This window comes from Lathyrus oleraceus, chromosome 5 (assembly GCF_024323335.1).
Source record: "Lathyrus oleraceus cultivar Zhongwan6 chromosome 5, CAAS_Psat_ZW6_1.0, whole genome shotgun sequence".
Classification (NCBI taxonomy): Eukaryota; Viridiplantae; Streptophyta; class Magnoliopsida; order Fabales; family Fabaceae; genus Lathyrus; species Lathyrus oleraceus.
This window is the reverse complement of record NC_066583.1, coordinates 554644356-554668210: the sequence shown is the minus strand read 5'-3', so window position 1 is coordinate 554668210 and position 23855 is coordinate 554644356. Positions and strand designations below refer to the sequence as shown.

General features: G+C 38.4%; 1 protein-coding gene, 1 non-coding gene and 1 pseudogene across 2 annotated transcripts; all 3 read right to left on the bottom strand.

Moving 5' to 3' along the window:
- Positions 1–801: 801 nt before the first annotated feature.
- On the bottom strand, positions 802–1399 carry LOC127086343 (chloroplastic import inner membrane translocase subunit HP30-2). Its single transcript, XM_051027103.1, has 2 exons — positions 1029–1399; positions 802–921 (listed from the first exon to the last, which is right to left on the bottom strand). Exons 1-2 carry the CDS (start codon positions 1338–1340, stop codon positions 802–804), a joined length of 432 nt encoding a protein of 143 aa, XP_050883060.1. The 5' UTR covers positions 1341–1399.
- A 3568-nt stretch (positions 1400–4967) lies between these two features.
- On the bottom strand, positions 4968–5074 carry LOC127088650 (small nucleolar RNA R71). Its single transcript, XR_007790477.1, has one exon. It is a non-coding gene; the product is annotated as a small nucleolar RNA R71 (small nucleolar RNA).
- An 11893-nt stretch (positions 5075–16967) lies between these two features.
- LOC127088712 (uncharacterized) lies at positions 16968–17067 on the bottom strand (annotated as a pseudogene).
- Between the last annotated feature and the right edge of the window lie 6788 nt (positions 17068–23855).

Sequence of the window (23855 nt, the reverse complement as noted above, 5' to 3'; positions counted from 1 at the left end):
GCTTCTATCACCTGCAGTCAAATGCAGGTTATGGTCTTGGACTACAAATCCACAGCCCACACAATAAAAAGCATAATTAGCAGGCACAAAGAAGAGACACTGTCCCTTTCTTTCTCTCCGACTTTTCTCTTTTATTTGGGAGGTTGGTCCAAATGGAACATGGTGTAATCCTATTAAAACCAAATGACTATAATGTGACACCAACTGAAAGCAGGATGACAACATTATATAGCTTTGGCTTACTCCATGAGTGCACTGCCAACCCATACAACTTCTAATACTCCCTCCATTCCTTTTAAGTTGTTGTTTAAAGATTATTTAGACATACTAGGACAATCAATAAATTTTGTTACTTTTAATGGAATTATTTGTTTTTCCTATGATACCCTTAACTATATCATCTCATTTCATTGATTTCTCTCTCAGTAATAAATAGTTAAGGGCATTATTGACAAACTAATAATTAATGATGCAATGAATTTTGAACGACAACTAAACAGGAGCAATTTTTTCCAAACTCATACATCCAAACTCATTGCATTTTCTTTTCTATTTAATTTTCACTTAAGATAAATCAAATACTGTTTTCTCAAGACAACCTATATGAAGAAAATTATTTCCAGAGATTCAACTAAACCACAATTCTCAAAATTATAGCAAAAGAAACCCAAGATCCAATTAAAACTAGTGGAATTACACATCTATTTTTTCATTACTTATCCATATAGTACAAATATTCTAGGGTTAATGATTGGACAGAACGATATATAATTTAGGGCATGAAGATTAGGTTATAAAATTTCACCTGGATTGAACATCTTCCTTTCCTCTTAATCTTTTCAAAACACAAGAAATACCAGCATTCACTCCAGTCATAACAGCAAAGTTCCGAGCCTGAATCAAAGGACCTCCAGCAAGAGCCTATAATAAACAAATCAAATAAAAATTATCATTTATCAAAAGCGAGAAACCCTAACTTTTCAAATTAGGGTATCGAATTACTGTAAGACAGTGAAAAAGGACTCAACCTGTGCTTGTTTAAGAGAAGCCATGGCTTGAGGGCTGAGAGTCGCGTTAGGAGGTGGAGCGAAAGCAGCGGGAGCGTTGCTGGTGAAAGTACCCATGCAGGCACCCATAACAGCGCCTTGAGCGGCGCTGGTGGTGGCAACGACGGCGGCTTCAACGGCCATAGACTGTTTGGAGAGCCAAAGCTTGACACCGTTTTCGATGTTTTTAAAGCGTGTTTGAATTTGGGTGATTGGGTTTTGAATTTGGTGCGGTAAACCCTTGGACGACAACGACAACGCCATCGTTCTTTGCTGCTGCTTTCCTTGTTCCATGCTTGAAGTTTCAACGCCGCAGTGGAGTTGGAAGATGCAATGGATGGAATGGATATTTTGGATTGATAACGTTTTTGTTTAATACTTTGCCTTTTTATATAATTTTATTTATTTATTAGTTACTTTGAATTGGAAAATTCATTAATTCAGACAACCGGCCTTTTTAACTGGAAAATGTTATTCAATTAATTCAGACTTTAGACAGCGCTTTATCAAAAGCGCTGACTAAGGTCTATATTTAAAAGTGCTTTCTAAAAGCGCTGTCTAAGGGGGGTCTTAGACAGCGCTTTTAGAAAGCGCTGTCTAAGACCCCCCCTTAGACAGCGCTTTCATTATTCTTTTGGAACATTTTCCGTGTTTTATTTTAATTTTAACCTTAGACAGCGCTTTCTTTTAAAAGCGCTGTCTAAGATGCGCTGTTAAAAGTCATTTTTGGCGTAGTGACATAATTATTATCACAGGAGGTTTTGTGAGATCACATGACATTTTCGTGACTTGGGTAGCAGTGATGTGTTGCTAGATACCGCTCACTGTTTATTATGTTAAATGCGTGATTTAATATAATTGCCAACGCCGCGAAAACCTATAGGGTCACACACAAAGGACGGATTGATGAGAGATAGAGTAACTAAGGAACACCGTAAGGTACGGTGCACTTAAGTGGGAGACGAAATATGGTAAGGTACCAAATACTTAAGTGATTTTGGGCATATTATAAGATATGGGGCAAAATACACTTAAGTGGGCTTTTTAGCTTGAAGCCCACACAAGTGGTTCTATAAATAGAACCCCTTGGGTAGAAGCATTGTCACTTCACTCCACTCAGACAGAAATTCAAGTAGAGACTTGGAATTTTGTTTCCCTCTTTCTCTCACTCAAAGCCTTCATTCATAACAGCTAGCACTGCGATTGAAGGAATCCGTTCGTGTGGACTGAGTAGAGACGTTGTCATCGTTCAACGTTCGTGATCGCCCCGTGGATCTGTATCAAAGGTTTTGATCATTATCAGAGATCTGCACCAAAGGTTTGAATCGCCACAAGAGGTAACGATTCTATCACTGATCATGCCCATTGGTAAGGATCACTAAATGGAGAAATTTTTAAATTCCGCTGCGCCTTGGATGGCTATTCTCCTTCAGTGGTATCAGAGTCACTTACGAAACCATGAATCTGATATTTGTTTTTTTGTTCTGTAATAATATGATTAAAGACAGAATGAATCAAAGGTTAAATTGAGATCGATCAAGTTACATATATGTGATATATGTAACCCTGATGCAAAATACATTATATATGATATAGTGTTCTTGTTTCGTTCATTCAAACCCTCGATGATTGTTTTCCTTTGAGCGATCAATGGTCGTTTGCTTCTTGATCCGACATTAGTATGGTGAAGCAATGACGTGTTGATCAATCATATTGAATTAACAATCGAGATGTGTTTGACAGTCTGAAACAAACATGGTGGAGCAGCGTAACAATAGATGCCGTTTGCACACTCCTGTGACGAGAGTCACACATGGTGTGACGGACGTCACACCGTTCCCCTATATTTTTGGCACCAGGAACGCAACTGACCACGTTGAAACAGACCACGTTGAAGCTACTTCCACGCTTGACCCTCGGAACGTAAAGACCGTGTACACGGAAAACCCTTGGAAGCAGTTACACAAGTAGCAGTATAAATAGTAGCTTTTTGGAAAGCTCTCGGTTCGAAGCTTTTTCTAGATTTCTTTACCGTTTTCGCTTTTTCAGATTTTTTCTTTTCCAGCAGTACGAGCACATTTTTTACAGCATAGCTTTTACGATTTTTATTTTGTTTCCCTTGCAATTTCTATTTTCCTTTTTAGCATTTAATTAATTCTTTTTCGCACAATAGTTTCTACATCGGAAACTATTGTGTACCTTTTACCGGATCTAACCTTACGTTAGAATCTAGTTTTTTTATTCCTTCGCTTTTATTTTCCTGCCTGATTGAAGAATTCAAGAACAAATCCAACCGACCTGTGGTGGAGTGTTCAAGACTGCTATTAAATTTCTCAGGTTCTTTAATTATTGTTTGAATTTATATATGCCCTATTTTACTGTTTATTTATATTATTTGCCTGAGATGAATCTGTTCATGCATGATAATTATTTAAGTCTGTTTAGCATGTCTGGCTGATTTACTTAGGTATCGGTATGTAGAGTAAGCGGAATGAAGGAATCAAAACCAAATTGGTTTAATTAAGTTTAAAATTAAAATCACTCTTTTTACGGTCTCAATTTACAGGTTTAATAACAAGGTTTTTGTACGAAAGTAAAAGACATAAAGAAGTCAAAAGCAATAGAGCGAGAGTTTGAGTTTTTGACTGGACAGTGTAAATTGGACATTAATTCTAGATCAGTGCGAGAGCAATTTTTAGAGTTAATTAAATTCTAACCTTTTTCAAAAAGTATTTTTAAAGATTGAATGTGAGGACGAGAGTTAAGCATTTGAATTTAATTATATAACCTAAGTCAACAGAGCGAGAGTTTGAGATAAGGGTGTTTAAACGATTAGTGTTTTCTTAAAAAGAGTTTCTACGGATCCTATTGTTTTCAAAAAGTGGTTTTTGACTTAACTATAAGTGACAGCTACGTTAATATAAAATCATGGTTTATTCAACAGAGCGAGAGTTTGAGATAAGACTTTTAATCAATAGCGTCAACTGAAAAGATTTATTTTAAAACCAAGAAACCAACAAAGAATTGATTCCCTAATTACGACGAACTACATACCGATATCCGCTTATTAGATATTTATTTTAGATCTTATTTTAGTTTTAGCTTTTCCCCCAAACAATCAAAGTATTACCTGCCTTAGCTTTACGAAGTAACCTTAGATAGCGGTATATCGATTCATAAGTCCCTGTGGGATCGATATCTTTTAAAACTACGCGATAGAACTGTGCACTTGCAGTTTGTACCTCAAATTCGACTCATAAAGTCGCGGCCTAATTTTTGGCGCCGTTGCCGGGGACTTTTATTTAGTCGATATCGTAACTCTTCTGTTACGCTGTAGAGACTAAGGCTTTTCTTTCTCTTTTCTTTCTTTCGTTGATTTGTATGCCACACACTCGCTCTCAAGGCGAACCGTTCTACTTACGAATCAACGATATCGAACTATATCTCTGAGTCTTACGACGAATTCGGGAATATCGTGCTGCAAACAATCTCCCTCCTGTTGAACTTCCTGATTTCAAAAATATTTTCCCTTCGATACCCGAGATGGCAGAACTAGCTCGTGCTCTTAGAGATTACGCCGCTCCATCACAAGATGAGCCGCATTCAAGTATTGCTCCACCCGCAATCGAAGCAAACAACTTTGAACTCAAACCTTCACTGTTGCAGGCAGTACAACAGAACCAATTCTCTGGAAATCCTACCGAGGATCCAAACCTTCATTTATCCGTATTTGTCCAATACGCTGATACTGTTAAAGCTAATGGTGTCACTTCAGAGGCAATTCGACTTCGTCTTTTTCCTTTCTCATTAAGAGATAGCGCTAGAAGATGGCTTCAATCTCTTCCTTTAAACTCAGTCACCACATGGAACGAGTTGAAGAAAGTTTTTCTTGCTCGATATTTTCCGCCAAGCAAAACAGCTATGTTAAGAGCCCAGATAAATGGATTTAAACAGAAAGATAACGAGTCTCTTTTCGAAGCATGGGAAAGATACAAAGACATGATGAGACTTTGTCCACACCATGGTTTAGAGGACTGGTTAGTAATTCATACCTTCTATAATTGTGTCCTGTACAACACGAGGTTAACAATAGATGCCGCCGCAGGTGGTGCACTAATGAACAAACCTTATGCTGACGCTTACCAACTTATCGAAAGCATGGCTCAAAACCACTATCAGTGGGGAAGCGAACAAACAATGGTAGAAAAACCTCAAACGAAAACTGGCATGTACGAGATAAGTAACCTTGATCATGTTAATGCAAAAGTGGATGCTCTGGTCCAGAAAATTGAAAGTTTAAATGTATCACCTCCAGCAACCGTAGTTGCCATAACTCAGAATTGCGAAGTCTGTGGAATCCAAGGTCACACTCCTGCAGATTGTCAACTCCTAACAGGAATCCAAGCGGAGCAAGTAAACTATGCTCAAGGAAGCCTCTACTCGCACACCTATAACTCAAATTGGAAGAATCATCCCAATTTTTCATATAAGAGTAATAATGCTTTATACGCACCTGGACAATCTCCAAATCAAGCCCCAGTTATACCTCCGGGATATCAGAAGCCGATCCCATCTACACCTAACAATAACGCCCCTAGGAAATCCAACTTGGAAATCATGATGGAAAACTTTATAGCTTCTCAACAGCAAACCAATAAAGATTTCTTAAACCAGAATGTACACACTGGCGAACAAATTAAACAACTAGCAAGTAAAGTAGATGCCCTGGCTACTATTAACAAAATGCTGGAAACGCAAATTTCACAAGTAGCTCAACAACAAGCGCCTACTGCTGCCCCAACTGGTACATTTCCTGGCCAACCCCAACCTAACCCAAGAAGCCACGCTCATGCAATTATACTGAGAAGTGGAACGGAAGTGGAAGGACCGTCTGACCCAAGGATAGAAAACCAAAACTCTAAAAAGTCAACTGAGGAGGAAAGTGAACCTAAGGAAAAGGAAGAGAGTAACAAGGAAACCGTAGAAAAGAAGGAACCTTATGTACCTCCACCACCTTATAAACCGCCTATCCCTTACCCTCAAAGGCTTATTAAAACCAAAGATGCGGGCCAATTCAAAAAATTTGTTGACCTACTAAAACAATTAAACGTCACAATTCCGTTTACAGAAGCTATTACGCAGATGCCCTCATATGCTAAGTTTTTAAAAGAAATTCTTTCTAATAAAAGGAAACTTGAAGATAGCAAAACCGTTACACTCACCGCTGAATGTAGCGCTATAATCCAGAATATGCCTCCTAAACTTAAAGACCCAGGTAGTTTCTCTATACCCTGTCACATAGGAAAATTTGTCATTGACAAAGCCTTATGCGATTTAAGAGCCGGTATTAGTGTTATGCCTTTATCCATATGCAAGAGACTTGAAATGGGAGAATTACAACCAACTAAAATGTCTGTGCAACTAGCAGATCGTTCCGTCAAATATCCTGTAGGAATTCTTGAAAACGTTCCAGTGCGCATAGGTCAATTCTACATTCCAACAGATTTTATAATTATGGATATTAGAGAAGATGAAGTTACACCCATTATACTAGGAAGACCGTTCTTAGCAACTGCGGGTGCAATCATAGACGTGAAACGAGGACGACTCACTTTTGAAGTAGGAGAAGAGAAAATTGAGTTCATTCTTTCCCAATTTTTGAAAGCACCTGCAATAGAAGATACATGTTACTTCATGGATATCATCGATGAATGCATAAAAGAAACGGAGTTAGAAAAAGACAAATCATCTGACTATCTTGTAGAAGACAAACTTAACCAATGTTTAGCAATAACACCGGACCCTACGCAATGCCTTAAGAAACCAACCTTAGACCTGAAAACACTTCCCAAGAATCTGAGATATGAATTCCTAGACTTAGAGCTTGAACGACCAGTGATAGTTAATGCTGACCTAGGAAGACTCGAAACAGAAAAACTCCTGCATATCTTAAGAAAATATCCAACCGCACTAGGTTACAACATCACCGATCTTAAAGGAATAAGTCCCTCTATTTGTATGCACCGCATCATGCTAGAAGAAGACTGTAAAACTTCTAGGGAACACCAGAGGAGACTAAACCCGATCCTGAGTGAGGTAGTGAAGAAGGAAATAACCAAGTTATTAGAGGCAGGTATCATATATCCTATATCTGATAGCAAATGGGTTAGTCCTGTACACGTAGTACCAAAGAAAGGAGGTGTAACAGTCATTGAAAATGAGAAAGGAGAAACTATAACCAAACGAATCGAATCGGGATGGAGAATGTGCATTGACTATAGGAAACTAAACAAAGCAACCCGAAAAGATCATTTCCCTTTACCATTCATTGACCAGATGTTAGAACGATTAGCAAAACACTCTCATTTCTGCTATCCAGACGGTTACTCAGGTTTCTTTCAAATACCAATTCACCCTGATGACCAAGAAAAGACAACGTTCACGTGCCCTTTTGGTACCTTCGCTTATAGACGAATACCGTTTGGCTTGTGTAACGCTCCTGCAACTTTCCAAAGGTGCATGATGGCAATATTCTCCGATTTTCTAGAAAACATCATGGAAGTATTTATGGATGACTTTTCCGTATGCGGACAAAGCTTTGAAGAATGTCTTGAAAACCTAGAGAGAGTTCTAGAGCGATGTGTAAAAGTAAACCTAGTACTTAATTGGGAAAAATGTCACTTTATGGTACAAGAAGGAATTGTTTTAGGACACATCATCTCGAACAGAGGAATTGAAGTAGACAAAGCTAAAATAGAGGTAATCGAAAATCTTCAACCCCCGAAAACTGTGAGAGAAGTACAAAGCTTCTTAGGACATGCCGGTTTCTACCGACGATTCATTAAAGACTTCTCTAAAATAACTAAACCTTTAACCGGGTTATTAATGAAAGATGCTGAATTCATATTCGACAATAAATGTTTAGAAGCATTTCAAACGCTTAAACAAGCACTGATCTCCGCACCCATAATGCAGACACCAGATTGGAATGAACCATTCGAAATAATGTGTGATGCTAGTGATTACGTTGTAGGTGCTGTTTTGGGACAACGAAAGGATAAAAAGCTTCATGTTATATATTACGCAAGTAGAACTCTAGATGAAGCACAAATGAATTACGCCACAACCGAGAAAGAACTTCTAGCAGTAGTGTTTGCGCTAGATAAATTTCATTCTTACTTGGTCGGAGCCAAAATAATCATCTACACTGACCACGCTGCTATCAAATACCTCTTAACAAAAAAGGATGCTAAACCTAGACTCCTAAGGTGGATCCTTTGGCTACAAGAGTTCGATTTGGAAATCAAAGACAAGAAAGGAACTGAAAACGTAGTAGCAGATCACCTCTCTAGACTTGAGAACCTTGAACCGGAAAGAACATCGATCAACGATGATTTCTCGTACGATAAACTTATAGCTACTTTGGAAGAAAATAACGCTGATAAACAGGTAGAAACCACTTTAGCTATATCTGTTACACCGTGGTACGCTGACCTCGTCAATTATTTAGCTGCCGGAATAGTTCCACCTACCTTATCCTACCAACAGAAGAAACGATTCTTCTATGACATAAAACACTATTACTGGGATGACCCCTTACTTTTTAAAAGAGGCCCCGATGGTATTTTCCGTCGGTGTATACCCGAAGAAGAGGTAGAAAATATAATCCAACACTGTCACTCCGCTCCTTATGGTGGACACGCAAGTACATCCAAGACCTGCTCTAAAATCCTACAAGTCGGTTTCTATTGGCCAAATATATGGAAGGATGTACATGCAGCTATTAAGAAATGTGACCGATGTCAACGCACAGGAAACATATCTAGACGTGACGAGATGCCACAAAAGGGCATTTTGGAAGTAGAGATTTTCGACGTGTGGGGAATAGACTTCATGGGACCTTTTCCATCCTCTTTCGGTAACAAATACATACTCGTGGCAGTTGACTACGTATCGAAATGGATTGAAGCTATAGCTTCTCCAACAAACGACACACGAGTAGTAACTAGACTCTTTAAGAATATAATATTTCCAAGGTTTGGTGTCCCAAGAATAGTAGTCAGTGATGGTGGATCGCATTTCATATCCAAGGTACTCGAAAAACTACTGCTTAAGTATGGCGTAAGACATAGAGTAGCGACACCTTACCACCCTCAAACCAGTGGGCAAGTGGAAGTGTCTAACAGAGAAATCAAACAGATACTAGAGAAAACAGTCGCCACTTCAAGGAAAGACTGGTCATTAAAATTACCATAAGCTTTATGGGCTTACCGAACTGCTTACAAAACTCCCATAGGGACAACCCCATTTAAGCTAATTTATGGAAAATCCTGTCACCTCCCGGTAGAATTAGAACATAAAGCCTATTGGGCTATTAAAAATCTAAATTTAAACTATAAAGCCGCCGGCGAAAAGAGAATCCTTGATATAAGCGAATTAGAGGAACTCAGAAGAGACGCTTACGAAAATGCCAAAATCTACAAAGAAAGAACAAAACAATGGCATGACAAGCGTATATCAAGGAAAATCTTCAAACAAGGCGATACAGTCCTTTTATTTAACTCCAGACTAAAGTTATTCCCGGGAAAACTATGATCTAGATGGTCAGGTCCTTTTCAAATCACCAATGTTTTTCCCAGTGGAGCAGTAGAAATTAAAGGCAAATCTATGGAACCATTTACCGTAAACGGGCAACGTCTAAAACATTATCACTATGCAGAAAACACTGAAGATTCGCAAGTCTTGCACTTAGACGAAATGCCTCAAGAACTTATAGATTATAATTGATAGTTTTTATGTCGAGCTTGCGACATTAAACAAAGCGCTTAGTGGGAGACAACCCACAAATATTTTATTATTTTCTTCTATTATTATTTTTCTATTTCTTCCTTAATTATTCTTTTAATTATTGTCTAGTATTCATTCTTAATTTATTTTAATTTATTAAAAACTTTTCTCTTCTTCTTTCGGCATTTGGCCAAATCCTGACTAAAACTCTTGTTTTTCTTTTCTCTAGCTAACACTAACCCGATGGGACAAATTGATCGTATGGGTATCAAATTCAGAGGAACAGCTCAGAAACAAAAGTTTGAGGAACTAGCCACGAGAGAGATGCTACCTAGTCTGTATGCTGATGACTGGGCAATGACTACCCTTGGACTAAGACAAAGTGTCCTGTATTTGCTGAGTCAGATAGGGTGGGAAACCGCTCCTATCCGTAGACAATTTGTCACTTACCGGAGACTGACTCTAGAATTCCTTAGCTCTCTGATCTATCTACCCAGCCATGGAAAAGGAATAAGCAGAGGTTTCATCCAGTTCAGAATGTTTAACATGGAGTATCAATTTAATATTCAAGACTTTACCAACCTTTTAGGTTTCCCTACATCCTTTGACACATTCACAGTGAGCCAAGAAGAACTTTTTGAATATAGAGAACTTGAACACTTTTGGGGTAACTTGACTGGAAATGACGATCCCGAGGAACATGAGTTTCTCTCTGGAAACATACATAACCCGGCCTTCCGTTATTTCCATAAGATCCTGACCCACACCTTATTTGGGAAGAAGCCAAACAGTACCACAGTTTCACGTGATGAACTCTTCATCATATTTTGTGCTTCCCAGAACCGTCCAGTAAACGATGCCACTTTTTTGTTGGTAAATTTAGACCACCTTATCCAAGATGAACGAGAACCAATTCGAATAGGTGGTTTGATAACCATGATTGGTAATGCTATCGGATTACGTCAGCCTATGCTTGACTTAAGCCCTTTTTGTGGCATTACTACTATGAGTATACCCTTCCTCTTCAACACTATGTTTATAGCAAACCTAGGATCTGAGGAGTTTGAGCTTATAATTAATAACCAAGTTCTTTGCCTATTCACCATGCCCGATCCTAGGACTAGTGTTCATAACCGTAATAACTGGCTCTACAATCTGAACGAAACCCCCTCTCCTGCTAGATCCACTGAATCCATCCAGGACTATGAGATTTGTGATGACCTGATTCCTTATGCTGAATCAGACCCTCAGACACCATCTGGTTATTATGATATTGATCCTCCTCCTCAACCTGTTCAGACCGAAGAATCGGCAATACCCGACCTTAGACATCATATGCCCGAAACTGATTATAACACTGCCATTGAAGCTTTGATGTCAGAACAAGACGCCCTCAGAGAAGAGTTCACTAGCTTGAGACACGAATTTCTGGGATACATGAACAGTATGACAAATCAATTTCACGAGTTACTATACCGTGTTAACTCCTTTGCTCCTCCGGCCAGAGATCATGCAGATGGATAGAAGCCGTTTTTCTTAGTTATCTAGTTTTAGTTAGTTTTATTATTTAATGTTATTTCAAATTATGTTCGTATTTGTTTCTCTTTCGCATTTTTGTTTTTCTCCATTGTTACATTATGATTATTTTATGAAGCTATTGAATTATCCTATTTTATTATGAATTATGCAATATTTATCAAAAAAAAAATGCTCTCTACTGTTGCTGCCTACATAAATTATTAACAATATAATACATTTATGCACTATTATACAAAGTAGAATAGCATGCAGGAAAATTAAATAGCAAAATAAAATAATCTGAAGCAAAACAAAATAAAAAATAATAAAAAAATAAATTACCAAAGTTATTCTGAAGAATGCTAGCAGAACCTTGCCAAAAAGACTGTGTGACGAGCGTCACACATTCTATCACGGACGTCACACAAAGTGCTTGTGACGCCCGTCATGCTCCTGTAACGAGCGTAACGCCATGTTAACGTTACAAAGACCGTTGGAGACGAACGTTACAACCATACACCTTTTTACCTTCCCCATTTATTCACATTTACCCACATTTATTTACTTTTCAACCACTCCCTTTCCAACTTCAAAATTTTTCCTATAAATACCCACCATACCTTTCTTCCTACATCACAACTATCCTTTACAATCAAATATATTTCTTTTCTTTCCTAATTACTTCTTCCAACTCATTCATCAGTATGGCGGGAAATCAAAATTTCGGAAATATCATCTTCCGATCCGAAGATGATAATTATCAAAGGGAGCAATTCGAGCACTTTCAACAACGAGGTGTCACTTCTACCAGGTATCCTGATTCAACTTGTTTACAACAATTAGGATTACTTCAAGGTATCGAGTGGATGCTCCGCCTTGCCGATCTAACCTTTCTATGCACGCATAATCAACCCACCTACCCATCCCTAACCTTAGAATTCTTAAGTTCATATGCGTACAACACTCCCACCGGTGAGGACGAATTCTTAACCGGTACCGCAACCTTCCGTATGTTCAATACCGAGTACTCCCTATCCCAAAACCAATTGAGTACCATGCTACAATTCCCCATAGAAGGTCCAGTCTACCCCAGAATCCCTCCAAACCTAAACTGGAGCACAGTTGCTGCTTTCGACCTCTTTAGGAAAATATCCGGTGTAGATGCCAACAACTGGGAAGAGCTCCTTGTTTCCCATATACATAACCCAACTATCCGGTACTTCATCCGCATCCTACAAAACACAGTTTTTGGAAGACCGAACAACAGCAAGGTCAACGCAAAGGAACTATTCTTCCTCGAATGCGTCTTCGAACCGAATGCTAAGGTAAACGCCGCCTCCTTCCTATTTCATCATATCCGCACCTTATGTGCTAGAGGCCATCAACCTTTTGTAATTGGTGGATTAATCACCACCATAGCACTTGGCTTAAACCTAGGGGACCGACTCCAAACTTTAGAATCTTTACCTCCCCTCTTTATGGATATAGGCTACTGTCGGTCCAGCCTCCTAATAAAGAACAGAGTAGGCGGAAAATATTACCTTATGGTGAATAACCAGGCAGTCCCAAGCGTTGTTCTACCCAACATTGCCTTAACCGATGTCACCAATCCCAACCGCCACCTCTATGATCTGAATGCTCCCGAAGCTACCGAGCCTTCACATACAAACCCGTCTGCAGACGAGTTTAAAGAAATAGAGCAAGGTGATAACGCTCCTGCACAACAATCAGTCCCGCTCAACCCTTCCGATACAGCAGCTGGCCCATCCTCCCGACGTCGTCGACGAAGAAGGCCTGCAACCAACGACGACATCATGGATGCTATTGATGGTATGCAAGCACAGAATCTCGAAATGATGCAAATGATGCGCCAAATGCAACAACAGTAGGAAGAGAGGAATGCCATAACCGACCAGCGGTTCACTGATTTGCTTAGCAGGTTCGACAACTTAGAAGTACGTCAAAGATCACCAGGTCCAAGAACAAGAGGCGGCAGGCAACCTTAACTTTAGTTTTTTTCCTTTCTTTATGTAATTCATTTTTTTTCCTTCAAACATTGAGGACAATGTTTCATTTAAGTATGGGGGGGAAAACCGTGTTCTTTCTATCTTCCCTTTTTTTCAAGTATGTATCTTTCTTCTCATTGTTATTTCCCTTATTTTAAAAAATAAATAAAACAAATATATATATATATATATATATATATATATATATATATATATATATATATATATATATATATAATAAAATAAATAATATTCTTATAATATATATTTATTTTAAGTTAAGTCCCAAACGTGAAAAATTTCTATTATCTATTCCCTCAAAAAATTTCATGAGCCATAACAAAAATTCAACACACTCAATAAGTATAAAAGTCGCTTATTTTATAAAACTTGAGTGAAATCAAGACAAAAATTATTACCATAACAACGCTCTAAGAACCTCAACATGTTAGATCAGGATAAGTACCTATTATACCAATCCCTTGAACTTTTAGTTTTATAGTAACCCCGAGTAGTTTATACGAGAAGTCAGCACCATCTTAATAGCAAACTACGTGGAGAGCCGATGAATATAAGTGAATGAGTCCCAAAGTAACATAAAAAATATATATATATATCAGGAAATGCACTAATTAAGTTAGGTGATCCTTACCAGATCATTTAATCTAAAGGTTGCAAATCATACAAATGCATAATATGAAAGATCCATTATGAGTTGGTTCAGCAGGTATCTGGTACTGAACTTGGTAGGGCGGACTACGGTCCGATCCCCCACAATTTGCAATGGACTGAATAACGAAGTTATCCGACTTATGTACCAGAACTTTCAGCTAAAAGGGGATCAGAATCACTAACCGGTTACTCCACTATGTGCGCGAAAAGATAAAGGGCTTAATGTGATTTCGCTAGAATGAAAACGGGTGAAATAAGAGTAAAGGAACTAGGATAGCTATAATGGCATTACTCGAACTGGTTTGCATAAGGTGAGGTTATCTGAGGTTGTGACGGTGGTTGTTGATGTCAAGATTAAAACCAAGTTACTTCTAAACAAGGTTCACATGTAACCTAGTAAGAATTGATGTGTGTTTCGAAATTTCATCTGGCTAAAATTTTTAAAACAAGTTCTATACTGTATTTTGCTTGAGGACAAGCAAAGATCTAAGTATGGGGGAGTTCGATAACATGAAATAGTATCATATTCTAGGACTAAATTTAATTAAATTATATTATTATTTACTTCAATTTATTTCATTTTATTAGATATTACGCGGTATTTTCTTTCTATTTATGTCAGGTGGTTTATTTGAAGCACAAGTAAAAAAGGAAGAAAAGGAGGTGCAAAAAGGAATGAAAAGAAGCTAATATCAAAAGCCAAAGCCCAGCCCAAAAAGCACAGGCGCTGTGCCTGTGACGAGCGTCACAAAGGCTGTGACGAGCGTCACAAAGGCTGTGACGAGCGTCACGCTTTGCACACTCTTGTGACGAGCGTCACACATGGTGTGACGGACGTCACACCGTTCCCCTATATTTTTGGCACCAGGAACGCAACTGACCACGTTGAAATAGACCACGTTGACGCTACTTCCACGCTTGACCCTCGGAACGTAAAGACCGTGTACACGGAAAACCCTTGGAAGCAGTTACACAAGTAGCAGTATAAATAGTAGCTTTTTGGAAAGCTCTCGGTTCGAAGCTTTTTCCAGATTTCTTTACCGTTTTCGCTTTTTCAGATTTTTTCTTTTCCAGCAGTACGAGCACATTTTTTACAGCATAGCTTTTACGATTTTTATTTTGTTTCCCTTGCAATTTCTATTTTCCTTTTTAGCATTTAATTAATTCTTTTTCGCACAATAGTTTCTACATCGGAAACTATTGTGTACCTTTTACCAGATCTAACCTTACGTTAGAATCTAGTTTTTTTATTCCTTCGCTTTTATTTTCCTGCCTGATTATAGAATTCAAGAACAAATCCAACCGACATGTGGTGGAGTGTTCAAGACTGCTATTTAATTTCTCAGGTTCTTTAATTATTGTTTGAATTTATATATGCCCCTATTTTACTGTTTATTTATATTATTTGCCTGAGATGAATCTGTTCATGCATGATAATTATTTAAGTCTGTTTAGCATGTCTGGCTGATTTACTTAGGTATCGGTATGTAGAGTAAGCGGAATGAAGGAATCAAAACCAAATTGGTTTAATTAAGTTTAAAATTAAAATCACTCTTTTTACGGTCTCAATTTACAGGTTTAATAACAAGGTTTTTGTACGAAAGTAAAAGACATAAAGAAGTCAAAAGCAATAGAGCGAGAGTTTGAGTTTTTGACTGGACAGTGTAAATTGGACATTAATTCTAGATCAGGGCGAGAGCAATTTTTAGAGTTAATTAAATTCTAACCTTTTTCAAAAAGTATTTTAAAAGATTGAATGTGAGGACGAGAGTTAAGCATTTGAATTTAATTATATAACCTAAGTCAACAGAGCGAGAGTTTGAGATAAGGGTGTTTAAACGATTAGTGTTTTCTTAAAAAGAGTTTCTACGGATCCTATTGTTTTCAAAAAGTGGTTTTTGACTTAACTATAAGTGACAGCTACGTTAATATAAAATCATAGTTTATTCAACAGAGCGAGAGTTTGAGATAAGACTTTTAATCAATAGCGTCAACTGAAAAGATTTATTTTAAAACCAAGAAACCAACAAAGAATTGATTCCCTAATTACGACGAACTACATACCGATATCCGCTTATTAGATATTTATTTTAGATCTTATTTTAGTTTTAGCTTTTCCCCCAAACAATCAAAGTATTACCTGCCATAGCTTTACGAAGTAACCTTAGATAGCGGTATATCGATTCATAAGTCCCTGTGGGATCGATATCTTTTAAAACTACGCGATAGAACTGTGCACTTGCAGTTTGTACCCCAAATTCGACTCATAAAGTCGCGATCAAGTTTTTGGCGCCGTTGTCGGGGACTTTTATTTAGTCGATATCGTAACTCTTCTGTTACACTGTAGAGACTAAGGCTTTTCTTTCTCTTTTCTTTCTTTCGTTGATTTGTATGCCACACACTCGCTCTCAAGGCGAACCGTTCTACTTACGAATCAACGATATCGAACTATATCTCCGAGTCTTACGACGAATTCGGGAATATCGTGCTGCAAACAATCTCCCTCCTGTTGAACTTCCTGATTTCAAAAATATTTTCCCTTCGATACCCGAGATGGCAGAACTAGCTCGTGCTCTTAGAGATTACGCCGCTCCATCGCAAGATGAGCCGTATTCAAGTATTGCTCCACCCGCAATCGAAGCAAACAACTTTGAACTCAAACCTTCACTGTTGCAGGCAGTACAACAGAACCAATTCTATGGAAATCCTACCGAGGATCCAAACCTTCATTTATCCGTATTTGTCCAATACGCTGATACTGTTAAAGCTAATGGTGTCACTTCAGAGGCAATTCGACTTCGTCTTTTTCCTTTCTCATTAAGAGATAGCGCTAGAAGATGGCTTCAATCTCTTCCTTCAAACTCAGTCACCACATGGAACGAGTTGAAGAAAGTTTTTCTTGCTCGATATTTTCCGCCAAGCAAAACAGCTATGTTAAGAGCCCAGGTAAATGGATTTAAACAGAAAGATAACGAGTCTCTTTTCGAAGCATGGGAAAGATACAAAGATATGATGAGACTTTGTCCACACCATGGTTTAGAGGACTGGTTAGTAATTCATACCTTCTATAATAGTCTCCTGTACAACACGAGGTTAACAATAGATGTCGCCGCAGGTGGTGCACTAATGAACAAACCTTATGCTGACGCTTACCAACTTATCGAAAGCATGGCTCAAAACCACTATCAGTGGGGAAGCGAACAAACAATGGTAGAAAAACCTCAAACGAAAACTGGCATGTACGAGATAAGTAACCTTGATCATGTTAATGCAAAAGTGGATGCTCTGGTCCAGAAAATTGAAAGTTTAAATGTATCACCTCCAGCAACCGTAGTTGCCATAACTCAGAGTTGCGAAGTCTGTGGAATCCAAGGTCACACTCCTGCAGATTGTCAACTCATAACAGGAATCCAAGCGGAGCAAGTAAACTATGCTCAAGGAAGCCCCTACTCGCACACCTATAACTCAAATTGGAAGAATCATCCCAATTTTTCATATAAGAGTAATAATGCTTTATACGCACCTGGACAATCTCCAAATCAAGCCCCAGCTATACCTCCGGGATATCAGAAGCCGATCCCATCTACACCTAACAATAACGCCCCTAGGAAATCCAACTTGGAAATCATGATGGAAAACTTTATAGCTTCTCAACAGCAAACCAATAAAGATTTCTTAAACCAGAATGTACACACTGGCGAACAAATTAAACAACTAGCAAGTAAAGTAGATGCCCTGGCTACTCATAACAAAATGCTGGAAACGCAAATTTCACAAGTAGCTCAACAACAAGCGCCTACTGCTGCCCCAACTGGTACATTTCCTGGCCAACCCCAACCGAACCCAAGAAGCCACGCTCATGCAATTATACTGAGAAGTGGAACGGAAGTGGAAGGACCGTCTGACCCAAGGATAGAAAACCAAAACTCTAAAAAGTCAACTGAGGAGAAAAGTGAACCTAAGGAAAAGGAAGAGAGTAACAAGGAAACCGTAGAAAAGAAGGAACCTTATGTACCTCCACCACCTTATAAACCGCCTATCCCTTACCCTCAAAGGCTTATTAAAACCAAAGATGCGGGCTAATTCAAAAAATTTGTTGACCTACTAAAACAATTAAACATCACAATTCCGTTTACAGAAGCTATTACGCAGATGCCCTCATATGCCAAGTTTTTAAAAGAAATTCTTTCTAATTAAAGGAAACTTGAAGATAGCAAAACCGTTACACTCACCGCTGAATGTAGCGCTATAATCCAGAATATGCCTCATAAACTTAAAGACCCAGGCAGTTTCTCTATACCCTGTCACATAGGAAAATTTGTCATTGACAAAGCCTTATGCGATTTAGGAGCCGGTATTAGTGTTATGCCTTTATCCATATGCAATAGACTTGAAATGGGAGAATTAAGACCAACTAAAATGTCTGTGCAACTAGCAGATCGTTCCGTCAAATATCCTGTAGGAATTCTTGAAAACGTTCCAGTGCGCATAGGTCAATTCTACATTCCAACTGATTTTATAATTATGGATATTAGAGAAGATGAAGTTACACCCATTATACTAGGAAGACCGTTCTTAGCAACTGTCGGTGCAATCATAGACGTGAAACGAGGACGACTCACTTTTGAAGTAGGAGAATAGAAAATTGAGTTCATTCTTTCCCAATTTTTGAAAGCACCTGCAATAGAAGATACATGTTACTTCATGGATATCATCGATGAATGCATAAAAGAAACGGAGTTAGAAAAAGACAAATCATCTGACTATCTTGTAGAAGACAAACTTAACCAATGTTTAGCAATAACACCGGACCCTACGCAATGCCTTAAGAAACCAACCTTAGACCTGAAAACACTTCCCAAGAATCTGAGATATGAATTCCTAGACTTAGAGCTTGAACGACCAATGATAGTTAATGCTGACCTAGGAAGACTCGAAACAGAAAAACTCCTGCATATCTTAAGAAAATATCCAACCGCACTAGGTTACAACATCACCGATCTTAAAGGAATAAGTCCCTCTATTTGTATGCACCGCATCATGCTAGAAGAAGACTGTAAAACTTCTAGGGAACACCAGAGGAGACTAAACCCGATCCTGAGTGAGGTAGTGAAGAAGGAAATAACCAAGTTATTAGAGGCAGGTATCATATATCCTATATCTGATAGCAAATGGGTTAGTCCTGTACACGTAGTACCAAAGAAAGGAGGTGTAACAGTCATTGAAAATGAAAAAGGAGAAACTATAACCAAACGAATCGAATCGGGATGGAGAATGTGCATTGACTATAGGAAACTAAACAAAGCAACCCGAAAAGATCATTTCCCTTTACCATTCATTGACCAGATGTTAGAACGATTAGCAAAACACTCTCATTTCTGCTATCTAGACGGTTACTCAGGTTTCTTTCAAATACCAATTCACCCTGATGACCAAGAAAAGACAACGTTCACGTGCCCTTTTGGTACCTTCGCTTATAGACGAATGTCGTTTGGCTTGTGTAACACTCCTGCAACTTTCCAAAGGTGCATGATGGCAGTATTCGCCGATTTTCTAGAAAACATCATGGAAGTATTTATGGATGACTTTTCCGTATGCGGACAAAGCTTTGAAGAATGTCTTGAAAACCTAGAGAGAGTTCTAGAGCGATGTGTAAAAGTAAACCTAGTACTTAATTGGGAAAAATGTCACTTTATGGTACAAGAAGGAATTGTTTTAGGACACATCATCTCGAACAGAGGAATTGAAGTAGACAAAGCTAAAATAGAGGTAATCGAAAATCTTCAACCCCCGAAAACTGTGAGAGAAGTACGAAGCTTCTTAGGACATGTCGGTTTCTACCGACGATTCATTAAAGACTTCTCTAAAATAACTAAACCTTTAACCGGGTTATTAATGAAAGATGCTGAATTCATATTCGACAATAAATGTTTAGAAGCATTTCAAACGCTTAAACAAGCACTGATCTCCGCACCCATAATGCAGACACCAGATTGGAATGAACCATTCGAAATAATGTGTGATGCTAGTTATTACGCTGTTTTGGGACAACGAAAGGATAAAAAGCTTCATGTTATATATTACGCAAGTAGAACTCTAGATGAAGCACAAATGAATTACGCCACAACCGAGAAAGAACTTCTAGCAGTAGTGTTTGCGCTAGATAAATTTCGTTCTTACTTGGTCGGAGCCAAAATAATCATCTACACTGACCACGCTGCTATCAAATACCTCTTAACAAAAAAGGATGCTAAACCTAGACTCCTAAGGTGGATCCTTTTGCTACAAGAGTTCGATTTGGAAATCAAAGACAAGAAAGGAACTGAAAACGTAGTAGCAGATCACCTCTCTAGACTTGAGAACCTTGAACCGGAAAGAACATCGATCAACGATGATTTCTCGTACGATAAACTTATAGCTACTTTGGAAGAAAATAACGCTGATAAACAGGTAGAAACCACTTTAGCTATATCTGTTACACCGTGGTACGCTGACCTCGTCAATTATTTAGCTGCCGGAATAGTTCCACCTACCTTATCCTACCAACAGAAGAAACGATTCTTCTATGACATAAAACACTATTACTGGGATGACCCCTTACTTTTTAAAAGAGGCCCCGATGGTATTTTCCGTCGGTGTATACCCGAAGAAGAGGTAGAAAATATAATCCAACACTGTCACTCCACTCCTTATGGTGGACACGCAAGTACATCCAAGACCTGCTCTAAAATCCTACAAGCCGGTTTCTATTGGCCAAATATATTGAAGGATGTACATGCAGCTATTAAGAAATGTGACCGATGTCAACGCACAGAGAAACATATCTAGACGTGACGAGATGCCACAAAAGGGCGTTTTGGAAGTAGAGATTTTCGACGTGTGGGGAATAGACTTCATGGGACCTTTTCCATCGTCTTTCGGTAACAAATACATACTCGTGGCAGTTGACTACGTATCGAAATGGATTGAAGCTATAGCTTCTCCAACAAATGACACACGAGTAGTAACTAGACTCTTTAAGAATATAATATTTCCAAGGTTTGGTGTCCCAAGAATAGTAGTCAGTGATGGTGGATCGCATTTCATATCCAAGGTACTCGAAAAACTACTGCTTAAGTATGGCGTAAGACATAGAGTAGCGACACCTTACCACCCTCAAACCAGTGGGCAAGTGGAAGTGTCTAACAGAGAAATCAAACAGATACTAGAGAAAACAGTCGCCACTTCAAGGAAAGACTGGTCATTGAAATTACCATAAGCTTTATGGGCTTACCGAACTGCTTACAAAACTCCCATAGGGACAACCCCATTTAAGCTAATTTATGGAAAATCCTGTCACCTCCCGGTAGAATTAGAACATAAAGCCTATTGGGCTATTAAAAATCTAAATTTAAACTATAAAGCCGCCGGCGAAAAGAGAATCCTTGATATAAGCGAATTAGAGGAACTCAGAAGAGACGCTTACGAAAATGCCAGAATCTACAAAGAAAGAACAAAACAATGGCATGACAAGCGTATATCAAGGAAAATCTTCAAACAAGGCGATACAGTCCTTTTATTTAACTCCAGACTAAAGTTATTCCCGGGAAAACTACGATCTAGATGGTCAGGTCCTTTTCAAATCACCAATGTTTTTCCCAGTGGAGCAGTAGAAATTAAAGGCAAATCTATGGAACCATTTACCGTAAACGGGCAACGTCTAAAACATTATCACTATGCAGAAAACACTGAAGATTCGCAAGTCTTGCACTTAGACGAAATGCCTCAAGAACTTATAGATTATAATTGATAGTTTTTATGTCGAGCTTGCGACATTAAACAAAGCGCTTAGTGGGAGACAACCCACAAATATTTTATTATTTTCTTCTATTATTATTTTTCTATTTCTTCCTTAATTATTCTTTTAATTATTGTCTAGTATTCATTCTTAATTTATTTTAATTTATTAAAACTTTTCTCTTCTTCTTTCGGCATTTGGCCAAATCCTGACTAAAACTCTTGTTTTTCTTTTCTCTAGCTAACACTAACCCGATGGGACAAATTGATCGTATGGGTATCAAATTCAGAGGAACAACTCAGAAACAAAAGTTTGAGGAACTAGCCACGAGAGAGATGCTACCTAGTCTGTATGCTGATGACTGGGCAATGACTACCCTTGGACTAAGACAAAGTGTCCTGTATTTGCTGAGTCAGATAGGGTGGGAAACCGCTCCTATCCGTAGACAATTTGTCACTTACCGGAGACTGACTCTAGAATTCCTTAGCTCTCTGATCTATCTACCCAGCCATGGAAAAGGAATAAGCAGAGGTGTCATCCAGTTCAAAATGTTTAACATGGAGTATCAATTTAATATTCAAGACTTTACCAACCTTTTAGGTTTCCCTACATCCTTTGACACATTCACAGTGAGCCAAGAAGAACTTTTTGAATATAGAGAACTTGAACACTTTTGGGGTAACTTGACTGGAAATGACGATCCCGAGGAACATGAGTTTCTCTCTGGAAACATACATAACCTGGCCTTCCGTTATTTCCATAAGATCCTGACCCACACCTTATTTGGGAAGAAGCCAAACAGTACCACAGTTTCACATGATGAACTCTTCATCATATTTTGTGCTTCCCAAAACCGTCCAGTAAACGGTGCCACTTTTATGTTGGCAAATTTAGACCACCTTATCCAAGATGAACGAGCACCAATTCGAATAGGCGGTTTGATAACCATGATTGGTAATGCTATCGGATTACGTCAGCCTATGCTTGACTTAAGCCCTTTTTGTGGCATTACTACTATGAGTATACCCTTCCTCTTCAACACTATGTTTATAGCAAACCTAGGATCTGACGAGTTTGAGATTATAATTAATAACCAAGTTCTTTGCCTATTCACCATGCCCGATCCTAGGACTAGTGTTCATAACCGCAATAACTGGCTCTACAATCTGAACGAAACCCCCTCTCCTGCTAGATCCACTGAATCCATCCAGGACTATGAGATTTGTGATGACCTGATTCCTTATGCTGAATCAGACCCTCAGACACCATCTGGTTATTATAATATTGATCCTCCTCCTCAACCTGTTCAGACCGAAGAATCGGCAATACCCGACCTTAGACATCATATGCCCGGAACTGATTATAACACTGCCATTGAAGCTTTAATGTCAGAACAAGACGCCCTCAGAGAAGAGTTCACTAGCTTGAGACACGAATTTCTGGGATACATGAACAGTATGACAAATCAATTTCACGAGTTACTATACCGTGTTAACTCCTTTGCTCCTCCGGCCAGAGATCGTGCAGATGGATAGAAGCCGTTTTTCTTAGTTATCTAGTTTTAGTTAGTTTTATTATTTAATGTTATTTCAAATTATGTTCGTATTTGTTTCTCTTTCGCATTTTTGTTTTTCTCCATTGTTACATTATGATTATTTTATGAAGCTATTGAATTATCCTATTTTATTATGAATTATGCAATATTTATCAAAAAAAAATGCTCTCTACTGTTGCTGCCTACATAAATTATTACCAATATAATACATTTATGCACTATTATACAAAGTAGAATAGCATGCAGGAAAATTAAATAGCAAAATAAAATAATCTGAAGCAAAACAAAACAAAAAATAATAAAAAGATAAATTACCAAAGTTATTCTGAAGAATGCTAGCAGAACCTTGCCAAAAAGACTGTGTGACGAGCGTCACACATTCTATCACGGACGTCACACAAAGTGCTTGTGACGCCCGTCATGCTCCTGTAACGAGCGTAACGCCATGTTAACGTTACAAAGACCGTTGGAGACGAACGTTACAACCATACACC